This window comes from Papio anubis, chromosome 17 (assembly GCF_008728515.1).
Source record: "Papio anubis isolate 15944 chromosome 17, Panubis1.0, whole genome shotgun sequence".
NCBI lineage: Eukaryota > Metazoa > Chordata > Mammalia > Primates > Cercopithecidae > Papio > Papio anubis.
Window position 1 is genome coordinate 58,779,142 of NC_044992.1, and position 13,857 is coordinate 58,792,998.

General features: G+C 47.7%; 1 protein-coding gene across 4 annotated transcripts in view; it reads left to right on the top strand.

Moving 5' to 3' along the window:
• PRKCA (protein kinase C alpha) overlaps positions 1 to 12,769 on the top strand; it is a 502,775-nt gene extending 490,006 nt beyond the window's left edge. For 3 of the 4 annotated variants that reach the window (XM_017950891.2, XM_009191055.4, XM_021929333.2), the window contains 2 exons: positions 5,155 to 5,202; positions 11,324 to 12,769. In XM_017950891.2, coding sequence (XP_017806380.1) covers positions 5,155 to 5,202; positions 11,324 to 11,488 — 213 coding nt within the window. In that variant the 3' untranslated portion in view covers positions 11,489 to 12,769. The remainder of the gene's footprint in view (positions 1 to 5,154; positions 5,203 to 11,323) is intronic. The other variant, XM_017950892.2, reaches the window with a different exon arrangement.
• Positions 12,770 to 13,857: the final 1,088 nt, after the last annotated feature.

The following is a 13,857-nucleotide window of genomic DNA, read 5'->3' on the forward strand; positions in this document are numbered from 1 at the left end:
CAACAAGCAACCAAAGTCGAAGCTGCACAATACACCATGGTTCATACAAAGCAGCAAGAGAGAACTAGCGGCGTAGAAAAGTTATTCTGGGATGTGGTTTTCCAGCTTCCTTGGTGAAAAATGTACTATGGTTCCCTGACCCAGAGCTAACTGAAAAGTGAAACGTGTTTACAGAACTGAGCATTCTCTGACGGGTCGTTTTGTTATTTCAAAGGGAGACGTAGCAATGCAAGCCTAAATAGTGCTGCCGGAGAAAGGATCAGGCAAACGTCACGCAGCCAGCAGCTCTCACCACGAGCCCATTTCTGAGTGGCTGTCGCCTCTCAGCAGTTCTTATGACCCTGGCTGACCAGCCTTTTCTGTCTTGGTGAAGACTGCCTGATGGTTTTTTAGCAAACGCTGGCAAATCAACTTCCCTGAGACTTGCAGGCTTAAGGACAAGTAGCTGTTTTCACGTGCGGTCCCGCTTCTGGCTCCCATGGAATTAAACCTTTGCTTATTACCAAATGCCAGTAGTGGGACTTGAAGTTCTCACAGTTATTTGCAAACTGCTTCTACAGATAAGATTGAGCTTGTAGGATCAGGAGTCTTTCATCTTTGTTTTACTAATTTTTAAATGTTTTGAACCTCCAATGAAAGAGTCTTCCAGAATCACTTGACTTCTCTAAGGAGGGTAGAAGTATTCCATTGCTGGACAGCCTACAGAGCTTATCAGGGAATCATGGTTCCTCTAGTGTGCTGTCTTAATCCTCTTCCTGACTGCCAGAGTGACTTGACTAAAGTTAACCTTTAGACCGCAGTGCCACGCAAAATGCGATCCCACCACAAAAAGCATCTCACAATGCCATGATCCGTCAGGAGGTTCACACAGGACTTTCCATCTCATGGTGACATTAAAGTCAAGATCTGCAGTACAGCTGTGGGCTGGATTCTGTATAAGGTCACACGTAAAGGAGAACAGAAAGAGGAGAGTGACCAGTGTCAGGTGTGTGGAACAGTGGCCATCTCCCTTAGCAGTGGCCACCTCCCCTGGCGGTGGCCGTCTCCCCTGATGGTGGCTGACTCCCCGGGTGGTGGCCGTCTCCCCTGGCAGTGGTCATCTCCCCTGATGGTGGCTGACTCCCCGGGTGGTGGCCGTCTCCCCTGGCGGTGGTCGTCTCCCCTGGCAGTGGTCGTCTCCCCTGATGGTGGCTGACTCCCCGGGTGGTGGCCGTCTCCCCTGGTGGTAGCCGTCTCCCCTGATGGTGGCTGACTCCCCGGGTGGTGGCAGTGTCCCATGGCGGTGGTCATCTCTCCTGACAGTGGCAAGCCTGGAGGCTCAGATGTGAGGGAAGAACCTGCCCCTGTGGCAGTCAACAGTGGGAGAGTCCAGTCCTGGACAGAGCCATGTCTGTCCCTAAAAAGCTACCATGCGCCCCCATGAAGATGATGATTTTCTGGAAGATGGGACAATCACTTTGCAGGGATTATTTTGTAAAAACAAAAGCAAAGATAACCGCAGACAGAAGTGCTGTGAGCCCTGGACACAGGCAGCCAATAACTAGCTCCTCCTCTTTATGAGCAAAACACAAAGCCAGCTGGTTTCAGGGATCTCTTCCAAGGAAGCACAATGGCAAACATCCTCTGCTCCCGGGGCGTGAGGGCCGTCAGCTCAGGGAGGACCGTCAGCTCAGTGTGGGCCGTCAGCTCAGGGAGGGCCATCAGCTTAGCCTGATGTTCTCAACAACAAACCCAAGTCATCAAAAAGAGGCCTGTAGGCCAGGCCTGGTGGCTCATGCCTGTAATCCCAGCACTTTGGAAGGCCGAGGCAGGTGGTTCTCCTGAGGTCAGGAGTTCGAGACCAACCTGGCCAACGTGGTAAAATCCCGTCTCTACTAAAAATACAAAAATTAGCTGGGCATCTGTAATCCCAGCACTTTGGGAGGCCGAGGTGGGTGGATCACAAGGTCAGGAGATCGAGACCATCCTGGCTGACACAGTGAAACCCCGTGTCTACTAAAAATACAAAAAATTAGCCAGGCATGGTGGCGGGCACCTGTAGTCCCAGCTACTTGGGAGGCTGAGGCAGGAGAATGGCGTGAACCCAGGAGGTGGAGCTTGCAGTGAGCCGAGATCGCGCCACTGCACTCCAGCCTGGGCGACAGTGAGACTCTGTCTCAAAAAAAAAAAAAAATTAGCTGGGCGTGGTGGCAGGTGTCTATAATCCCAGCTACTCAGGAGGCTGAGACAGGAGAATCACTTGAACATGGGAGGCGGAGGTTGCAGTGAGCCAAGGTTGCGTCATTGCACTACAGCCTGGGTGACAAGAATGAAACTCCGTCTCAAAAAAAAAAAAAGAAAGATCCATAATGTTCAGAAGAGTCTATGTAAGAAGAAATTTTAAGTTTAAAACAGATGTCACCTCTGGAAAGGGTAATCTTCAGTGACTGAGGGAGCAGTGGGTGTCCACCCTGCCTGTCAGCTTCAGGTGAGCGTAGAGGCACCATGGGGAGGAGGGATTTGGCCCAGCAACCAGAAGGCTCACCGAGGGAAGGAAAGCGCTTTCTGCTTTGCCAGAAAAATAAAAGCTCCAGGATTCTGATCCACCATCGCTTTGAATTTTGTAGCCTTTTATTCTGATTTATAATTAAGGTGAATGAAATGGCCAAGAACAGCCTTCAAATTTCCACTCATCCTGCCTGTGATCAATAGCAGTTTATACAAATACCAGGAGCATAAGGTTAATTGATTTTTCTTTTTTTAGTTCTAGCCATTGGCACCAAGGAGCAGAATAGCAAGTTCATAGGCAAGCCAGAATAATTCACTGTACTTAAATGATTATTAGGGAGGGAGAAATTAATCTATAATGTTAACACAAGAAACGTATTCCAGAGTGGGCAGGCGGAGCACGTTGGAAATAGGCCTTTCACAGATGGCCATTTTTTTTTTGTGAAATTACTGTAAGTATTATATTTTTTAAAAAGGCAGAAAAAAAATAGAACTGTCTTCAGGACATTGTCATCCAATGACCCACAGCCAGAGCCAAAGAGAATAAGAACACTGAGGACATCCCTGCAGCAAGAACACACAATCGGGGTTCCTTTTCCCAGTCACCACAAAGTCCTTCTTCATTTCACAGTGCCATTAGCTTGTTTAGAGAGTTTGATGATCATTTAATTATCGAAGCTGGTGCAAGGATCCTTTTTTTTTTTTAATTTTATTTTGAAATAATTTCCAATTTCAGGCTTGCAGAAGGGCCAGGAAAGTAATTTAAAGAACTTTTGCATTCCTTTACCCGTGTTCCTCGATGTTAACATTTTAGCATGTTCATATAGTTATATTCTTTTTTTCTTTTTTTTTTTTTTTTTGAGATGGAGTTTTGCTCTATCACCCAGGCTGGAGTGCAGTGGCACGATTTCAGCTCACTGCAATCTCCACCTCCCAGGTTCAAGCAATTCTCCTGCCTCAGCCTCCTGAGTAGCTGGGATTACAGGCACCTGCCACCACACCTGGCTGATTTTTTTTATATTTTTAGTAGAGTCAGGTTTTGCCATGTTGGCCAGGCTGGTCTCGCAAACTCCTGACCTCAAGTGATCCACCTGCCTCGGCCTCCCAAAGTGCTGGGATTACAGGCTGACCTCAGTATCATCCTTTTTCTGTATATCTCTCTGCGTATAGGTAGACACACACATCTGTTAGGTTGGAGCAAAAGTAATTGCAGTTTTTGCCGTTACTTTCCATTCTTTTTGCCATTACTTTTGTACCAACCTTAATATATACTTATTCTTTTCTGAACCATTTGAGAGTAAGTTGCAGAGTTAATGCTTCTTTACACCTAGCTAATTCCATGTGTATTTCCTGAACATAAGGACATCCCCCGGTACTGTGTACTTTTAAAAATTACTCCAGCAAGCTAGGTATATAGTGCAGGGGCTCTGCAGGTGAAAGAAGGAGGGAGGGTCCCCGGCATGGCTGTGTCACAGATCAGATACCATAGGCAGCCTGGGCCACGTCTCATCAGTTCTCTAGGGTGGCAGGCAGCTTCATTCTCTTGGCTTTTCTGTTGGGCTAGTAACAATGATGCCAATTAAAATTGAGATCTCAAAATGGGAAGGTTTGTCGGCAACATACAAACACTATCCAGCCTTTGGAGACTACGGAAGTCACATCATGCTGTATCTAGGTTTGATTTAAGCCTCGACACTAGTCTAAGACAGCACCTTTTACTTGGCTAACTAGAAGCAAAAGCAGTTTTTCCTATTCTTTAATCATTACTCTCTCAAATACTTTTCTGCTTAGCAGAGAAATCGGAAGAAATGAGACATTTAAACTAATAATCAATATAAATAAGCATCGCTGTTGCAAGCCTCGGGGCGCTTCAGTGATGAGTGATGGCATACATACAGACCCTGTGTACATCAAATGGTATGAATTGACAGGTTTCCATTGTTGGCAGTGAAGGTTTCCAAGAACTATGGCCATTACAACTTTTCTTGGAAAAAGAGCTTCAAATCCTCTAAATCTGGCCATTAACATAAAGACCAAATGGAGTACATGTTTTTATTCCATAGATGACAGCCGGCAGTAAGCCAGAACCTTCACCCTCATACACACATGGCTCTCACACCTAAGGAATCCCCTCATTTAATGTGTGGCTTTTGGCCTCTATCAGCAAACTCATCAACGGAATCAGCCTTCCTCCAGAACAGAGTTTTCCCTTTCTGAGATAATGCTGCAGTGCAGTAGGTGAGCTGAGTACTGTTTAATTTTGTCAGAGAAACCAAAGACTATATGAAGTTGGCAGGAGGTGAAAGGCGTCCCAATCCCTTTAAAAAATTACTATTAACATGTTCTCTCTATCTGGTGAAATGAACAGTTAAGTGGTAGAGAAGGACATAAATGAAAAGATATCTCCCCAACTACTGGTCCTATTCTTCATGATCTTTTCTGTAGCCTTCCAGAAAGTTGCTGTGTGTGTAAACATATACACAGATGAGGTTGTGCCATGTTACACACCCTTGCGTCTTTCACTTAGCAATGTGTCCGAGAGGTGTTTCCGCATCAGCTCTCGTGGGTTTATAGCATTCTTTACGTGTCCATTCCCGATTCTGGACTTCCAAGGCCAGGAACTGACTATTCTCCAAATCCTCTCCTTTGTCCGTTCTTATTCTCCAGACTTTGTGTACCAAAATGCACTGGCTTCAGTGGGCTTCCAGGTCTTCGGTGAGCACGTTTCCAGAACCTTGGGTGACTAAATGAGCAAACTAACCCCACTTTATAACCCTTAACTGTGTGTCCCTGCTTGTGTTGGTCATGCACGAAGCCCGCTCCCTGAGCATGCTAATCTTCAGAGAAAGGGCAGACCAATGGCCAGACCCCTTGCTGGATGGCTCCTTAGTATGGACATTACCTCCCAGGAAGCCCAAGCGATACACGCCAGCCCGTTTCTGCTGTTGGTTATTTAACTTAAATGAAGACGCTGTGCAACCACGAGTTGGAGAGCTGTGCAGATGCTGGCGGTGTGGTTGCTGTGCGCTCCACTTTACCCCAGCACTGGGGCTTGAAATACAAGTAAGGGTTCCCCTACGATGAAGTGCATCCTGCCTTTGGTCATCGTAAGGGATAGCTCCCACCTCGTTAGGTTTCCTTTCTCCATAGTCTTGCAACATTCTTTTACTCTTTATTTGTTCTGCATCCTTCCTCCCCTTCTGGGTTTTGTTTGGTTTTGCTTTTTAACAGCAATGTTTTGAGCTACTCATATTTCCCATAATTCCCATAGCTGTGACCACGGGGTTGTATTCTACATGACTGAGACACCGAGGTAAAGGGCAGGGGTGAGACCAACACGTGTATTGCTCATGCCCAGAGACCTCTCACAGGTAAGAATCAGCCACGAAGCCAGCTCCTGCATTGCATCTCAGTCTCCCGCACACCCTATCACAGAAGGAAAGGGGCTGTGAGCATTGAGCAGTGTGTTTGCCACACAGGGCTTCAGTGGGGGCACATTGCAATCCCAGATTCCACCCAGAGTCCACGTCATTCATGTTTCGTAACATCTTTACCATGCCTGATTTATCTTGGGTTCGTTGCATTCATTGACAGTTTGACCAAATGGGTAGGAATATCAAAAATGACAAAGGAGTTCAATCCTGAATCCAAGATCAGAAAGAGGGAGGTAGCTTATTAATAACGTGTATTCATCCCTCAGGTATCGATCACATGCCTTTTACATGCTGGCGCTTGCTTCCCAGGGTGTACCTTATGTCTGTCTTGCCTCCTCATTGAGGAAGGGCCTCGTGCCCGTTAGTTCCCTGGATCCTCACAATAGCCTGGGAAGGTGGATAGTCACATCCGCATCTTACCCTCACAGAGAGATGCATTGAGTTTGCCAAAGCTATACATTGGGGCTCTTGATCTCTGGCCACATCCTTCTCCCCTCTGTGTCCCCACTTTCCCTTGGGTGTCAACATCGCCTGGTCTCAGGGAGTTCAAGAGTCACACACTGACTGGTTGGGTCTGACCACCCCCTGATGTCCTCTTCCCCTTTATCTCTGTCCCATACCCATCGTGTGGTACCCATCACATCCCAGAGGGCAAAAGCCTCAGTCGGGGAAAGACGCGGGTTACCTTTGGAGGTGGAGATAGTGCACACCCAGCCCAGTTTCGCTCATAAGGTATAAATGTTACTTTTAGCGGCTGTTGGGTGGTCTAGAGCTCTGAGGCCATGGACAACCACACCTGCCTGCTGTCACAGACTGCTGTAGAGGCTGCCCTTCCAATGGCGGTGGTGATTACCTGCCTGCCTCATCCCTGAGGAGTGGCGGGAGGCTGCCTGCAGTCATGTTGTACTCATTCACTTGGTGTTCATGCAGTCATGCTTGGTGCCCCTCAGCCCTTTAGCCTCTTTGCCTTTTCTTGCTCACTGCTCACCTCCAAGATGGCACCTGAGGCCATTGCCTATCAGGCTCATGGTGATGAGTAAGGTTAGAACATTGATAATAGGAAGAATCTCTTCCATATTAGGAATGCAGTAGCTTCTTGAATCTACTGCTTTTCCTTTCTCCAAGGATCCAGAAATCTCTGGTTTTCATTGTCTTTTTCAGTAGGAGGTGGTAGTGGTGGTGGTGGTGATGGTGATGGGGGTGGTTTTCCACATTAACGTCTTGGAAAACGAGTAGTTCAAGATCTTCTCCAATTTGACTTACAGTAGATTGTCTATTTCCAGGGCTACTTTTGCTAAGAGCTGTGGAAGGCTCATTTATAATACACTGGCAGACCTTCTGTGGTAGAAAAGGAAACGGTATTTCTCACCACGCCGAGTCTGGAGTAGAAATAGCTGTGCTGCCCCCTGGCTCTTGGTGGGGCGAAGGAGACTTCTTTGTGGCTTGATCTCCCTAAGAATAAAAAGTTCTTGAGTCTCGGAGCTGATCTAACCCTCAGGTCATCCTGCAGCCCTTCCAGGCTTTCTTCCCTTGCTTGCTAAGATCCACCCATGGCTCGTTTCTGTCCCATGGTTGATGTGGCTGAACTTCAGTGGTTTAGTTTCTACTCTTCGCCCTCGGCCTGTGCCTGCCTCTTGTCTCTCCACTGAAGAGAACCAATTTAAGAAAAGCTTTCATTTGTTAAAGTGAGATTTCTCCCTCTTTGAGTTCAAGGAAAATTCCAGAGAGATTTACAGTGAGAAAGAAGAGGAAGGTGTTTCCAGCAGTGAGCAGTTTTGAGACCAGAAGCCACATAGCTGCACTCAGTGTGACTGCAGGGCAGCAATTGGGTTGATCTAGGCTCCACAACTTCCCCCTTAGCTCTGCAGACCTCAGCACAGGCAGAACACGAGCTCTTAACCAGGAAGGGATTTTTGTCCCATTTTATCACAGTACTTAGCTTTTCAAGCAGTGGGCACCCTCAGGAGTGACCTTTCTCTGGACACCAGCTTTAGAATTGGATGTCCTCAAGCCTCCCTCTCCAGGCTTCTCAGTGGGAAGGTTTCTGTGGTCCCCTTTTTAGAGCTTGGGAGATCTCCTTTTAGTTTGCTTTTTATTTTTCCTTGGCAGTAAAGCCATGGCTTTTGGAAACGTCTCATTGGACGATGATTCGTAAATGCCATAAAGACGGGACTAAAATGCCATAAAGACGGGACTGAAAGGGTCAGACCTGTGTACTCTTTTTGCAGAACACATTGATAAATTTAGAGCAGGACAGACATCCAGCCTAGACGTCTAGTCTATCTGTGCAGCCCTAAATTCATCCAATGTGTCCTGTGAAGAAGGGAGAGAACATTTTACCTTGGCTTGCTTTGCTCGTCCTTTTGGGGACTCACGTCCTTTTATTATATTTTTTCCAGAAATTCCTTCTTGCTCATCTTTGCATGGTTAGTGAGTATCAAGAGAAGCACAGATGATCTCTTATTAAAGGACTACACATCCCAGCCTCTGGGAGCCCTGATTGTAGGTTCACTTGAATTCTTACAGGCAATGAGTATTGATGAATCAGGTTCCAAAAGGATGTTCCCAAAGCCAACTCCACTGAGCTGTCACATTTGCTCCAAATGCTTTTGCCTTGGGACTTCTGCCACTTCTCCACTGTCCACTCTTGCATACGGCTGCTAATTCCTAATTCCCTACTTTGGCTTCATGTCTGCCCTCACACGGATCTTAGGACCTACTCAGCCTCACACGATAGTCTTGGTATGTCCCAGAGTTTCTCGGCAGCAGAACTGTTGACATTTTCCCCCAATCATTCTTTGGGGCGGGGGCAGTGTCCTAGGCCTTGTAGGATGTTCCACACCATCCCTGGCCTCTATCCTCTAGATGCCAGGCTCGTCCCACCCAAGTCATGACGACCAAAAATGGGTTCCCTGGGGGCAGAATCATCCCTGGTTGAGAACCACTGGTATATCCAGAGGAGGGCTATTTCTTTGGCTGTTGTCATCATCACAGCAGCATCTGAATGTGGAATTCCAAGGAAAGTTGATTTCTATTTGTTTAACTGATGAACTAAGTACAGACTCCCGATTAATTCCTAGGAAGAAACAGTGTGCCCTTATTTATTTTTCAAAGAGCCTTTCTCGGTGTTTGCAAATGGCCTGTACACATAGGGTAATGTGAATTGCAGATTCTGCCTCTGCTGACCTTGGCTTTGAGGTGCTTTGTGCTCTTCCAAGGAAATATACCACGGACACGTGGGGTGTGAGAGCGCAAGCTTTGCTACCCCACGTGTGAGAGGCAGGACGGATGTGACAGTAAGCCTCATGTCTGTATGGCTCCGCAGAGTAACTTGAAAGCACACAGACAGCCCCTGCCTCTCATCCCCTCTGCCCCACCACACACATCACCCACATACGCACCATTCATTGGGGTGTGAAATCTCCTTGGGTGAAGAGTAGGTGGTCGCTTATTAAAATGGAAATAAGCCCAGAGGCTGGGCGCGGTGGCTCACGCCTGTGGCTCATCCCAGCCCAGCACTTTGGGAGGCCAAGGCCAGCAGATTGCTTGAGCTCAGGAGTTCGAGACCAGGCTGAGCAACATGGTGAAACCCTGTCAATACAAAAAATAGCCTGGTGTGGTGGTGCGCACCTGCAGTCCCAGCTACTCAGGAGGCTGAGGTGGGAGGAACAATTGCGCTCAGGCGGTTGAGGCTGCAGTGCGTCATGCTCACACCACTAACACCAGCCTGGGTGACAGAGTGAGACCCTGTCTCAAAAAATGAATAAACCCAGAAAGGAAAGCTGTTTGTCATAAAAACCTTACTTTGAATTTATGACATGCTTTCCACCTCAACAGGTACTTAGGAGCAGGTTTTATTTGATGAAAAATGGGTGGGAAAAGGGTAATGAAAGTAGCTTCATGGCCGGGCATGGTGGCTCATGCCTGTAATTCCAGCTACTCAGGAGTCTGAGGCAGGAGAATCACTTGAACCCAGGAGGCAGAGGTTGCAGTGAGCTGAGATCATGCCACTGCACTCCAGTCTGGGCAACAGAGCAAGACTCTGTCTCAAAAAAAAAAAGAAAAAAAAAGGTTCTCAAGCACACCTCCTAGAAGATAAAGTGTGAAAAAGGAGCTGAGAAAACACAGCCCATGAAACTCAACTGCCTTATAAAAACACTAGTAGCACGCGCGGCCTCTCGCCTCTACTGGGCTCTGTGAAAACCCCATACATTTCACCTTCATGACAGCCTTGGCAGGAGGTATGATGATTCTCCCAGTGTTACAGATGAGCAAACTGGGTGGACCCCACTTCACAGTTAATCCAGAGCTATTCTGTTAGAGACCCAAGGATGCCTAGTTAGTTTGAAACATGTGCTAGCTCATCGTGAATCCATATTGGCCCTGTGGTGCTAGCAGCAGGTCCCAGGGCAATAATTGGCAACATCTGGAAAATCTTTCTTAGGATCCTCAGTGAAACTCTTCCTGCTTCAGAATCACCCTGGGCTTTCGGGGAATTCAACACGCCACTACCCTTGTGGGTGGCTGACAAAGTGAAGAGACACCCCTTCCCCACTTTTGGGGTCAGGCTACCAAGCCATGCTGCCTAAGCGGCTATGTGTCTCAGAGACTCCAATGCAGCAGTTCTGCCTGCATCCTCGATGCGCACAGAGCACCCCAGTGCACCCTGGAAGAGAGGAAGAGCCGAGACAGCAGGCCTCTCCCTGCCTCCCCAGGGTGCCATGCAAACCACCTCCAGCCTGAGACCACCCTGCAAATGAGCTCCAGTCGCCCAGCCTGCCCGCTGGCCAGCTGTGTCTAGGTGTGCTAAATCCTAGCTGGGCCAGGTGCAAATCTCCCAGCCTTGCCGCCACACCTACTTCATATCGCTTGAAGCTTAATTTAGGGGCTGGGGTTGCTAGAGCAGCCCAGTAGGAAGGCAAGGATAACACAGTTTTTCATTGCAAATATTGTGGCAAAGAACGAGATGTCGGCAGTAACTCACCCCCCTCGCTTGGTCCAGGGGTAACTGCCTGCAGCCCCAGCCAACGTCCTGGCCTTTCAACACGGAGCTGTGACTGACAGCCCTGCGTGCGTGGCTTCCATGCTGTCAGCTCCGCTTGCTCGGTGAGGTGGACGTGAGGGGACAGGGGCTGTCCCCTTGTTGCTGCCTCATTGCCAGCCGTGCATTCCCACCCAGGGCTTCTGTTCGGGGTATTTCGAGATTTACAGTTGGGTAACTCCTCATTGTCTGCTGTGCCTGGCTTTTGAATCCAATAGGCCTGCAAGTCTTCCAAGATTCCTCCTGCCTAACCAGCCCTGAGTTCCCCAGGGCCGTGCCCCTCCCCAGAGAGGGCCCTCGGAGAGCTGCTGTGCATTGTCATGTGGACTGACCTTTCCTTCTTTTTGTCTTTTCTCCACAGTGCGGCAAAGGAGCAGAAAACTTTGACAAGTTCTTCACACGAGGGCAGCCCGTCTTAACACCACCTGATCAGCTGGTTATTGCTAACATAGACCAGTCTGATTTTGAAGGGTTCTCGTATGTCAACCCCCAGTTTGTGCACCCCATCTTACAGAGTGCAGTATGAAACTCACCAGCGAGAACAAATGCCTCCCCAGCCCCCAGCCCTCCCCACGGTGGGAAGTGATCCTTAACCCTAAAATGTTAAGGCCACGGCCTTGTGTCTGATTCCATATGGAGGCCTGAAAATTGTAGGGTTATTAGTCCAAATGTGATTAACTGTTCAGGGTCTCTCTCTTACAACCAAGAACTTTATCTTAGTGGAAGATGGTACGTCATGCACAGTGTCCAGTTTAATTCTGTAGAAGTTACGTCTGCCTCTAGGTTAACCCTTCCTAGAAAGCAAACAGACTGTTGCCCCATTTTGGGTACAATTTGATATACTTTCCATACCCTCCATCTGTGGATTTTTCACCATCGGAATCCCCCAACCAGAGATGTTAAAGTGAGCCTACCCCAGCCCAGGGGGCTGGAAACATCTCCACCCAAGACGTCTTGGAATCCAAGAGCAGGAAGCCAAGAGAGTGAGCAGGGAGGGATTGGGGGTGGGGGAGGCCTCAAAGTACCCTCTGCGTCCGTTCTCTGCCTCCATGGAAACAGCCCCTAGAATCTGAAAGGCCAGGATAAACCTAATCACTGTTCCCAAACATTGACAAATCCTAACCCAACCATAGTCCAGCAGTTACCAGTTTAAACAAAAAAAAACCTCAGATGAGTGTTGGGTGAATCTGTCATCTGGTACCCTCCTTGGCTGATAACTGTCTTGATACTTTCATTCTTTGTAAGAGGCCAAATCGTCTAAGGACGTTGCTGAACAAGCATGTGAAATCATTTCAGATCAAGGATAAGCCAGTGTGTATGTACGTTCATTTTAATCTCTGAGAGATTACTTTTCAATCCAGGGTGCCATCAGTAATCATGCCACTACTCACCAGTGTTGTTCGCCAACAGCCACCCCACACACACCAATATTTTGCTGCCTACCTTGTTATCCTTCTCAAGAAGCTGAAGTGTACGCCCTCTCCCCTTTTGTACTTATTTATTTAATAGGCTGCAGTGTCGTTTATGAAAGTACGATGTACAGTAACTTACTGGAAGTGTTGAATCTAGCATCAGCCCCTGCTGATTGATTTTCCTCCCTTCTCCAGCCCTGGATGTCCACTTAGGGATAAAAATAATATGGTTTTGATTCCCATTTCTAGTACACCTGGAGCTGTAGAATCAGGAAACCCGGATGCCTAACAGCTCAAAGATGTTTTATTGCTAGAAGGATTTTAATATGTTTTGCAAATGCATCATGCAATGAATTTTGCATGTTTATAATAAACCTTAATAACAAGTGAATCTATATTATTGATATAATCGTATCAAGTATAAAGAGAGTATTATAATAATTTTATAAGACACAATTGTGCTCTATTTGTGCAGGTTCTTGTTTCTGATCCTCTTTTCGAATTAAGTTTTAGCTGAATCCCTTGCTTCTGCGCTTTCCCTCCCCGCACATGGGCACTGTATCAGATAGATTAATTTTTAAATGTAGATAAAATTTCAAAAATGAATGGCTACTTTACATGATAGATTAGGTGTGTGTGTGTATATATATATTACATGATAGATACTACGTGTGTGTGTGTGTATATATATATATTTGATTCTACCTGCAAACAAATTTTTATGGGTGAGGACTATTTTTGAGCTGACACTCCCTCTTAGTTTCTTAATGCCACCTTTCATCCCAGTTCCTCCGCCACTCTTCCTCTTGGGGACAACAGAAAGTGTCTGATTGCGGTCTGCCTAGTACACTGGTGCACATGTGGCGTTGCTGCAGCACCTGGGCTGACCTTTGTGTGTCCGTGTGTGTGTGTTTCCTTCTTCCCTTCAGCCTGCAACTGTTGCTGACTCCAGGGGTGGGAGGGATGGGGAGACTCCCCTCTTGCTGTGTGTACTGGACCCGCAGGAAGCGTGCTGTCTTGCTGCCTCTGCAACGACCTGTCGTTTGCTCCAGCACGCACAAACTTCATGAGACCAACACAGCCGTGCCCTGCAGGCACCAGCACCTGCTTTTCAGAGGCTGCGGACTTTCTTCCAGCCATTGTGGCATTGGCCTTTCCAACCTTGGGAGGAGCACGCTGCTTTGGTGAGACACCCCCCATGCAAGGTCCTCAGAGGAGCCAGGTTCTACCACAAACAGAAAGAGAGTGAAAGTAGCTGTCGGTCCTTGTAGAGAGCCACTCTGTTTCCTCCCAGAAGCATCTCCCAGCTAAACTCGCCTTATTTTTCTCCTCTGGCTGTTTGCCTGAAGTTTGCAGAACATACAACCATGAAAGGCTTTTTGAGGTGAGAGGCCCAGGTGGTCCTGGCAACCCTGAGTAGAAGGAGAGACGGGGTAGGGAATGGGCCCGGCCAGAAAAGAGCCACTTCTTCTGCCATCTTTTA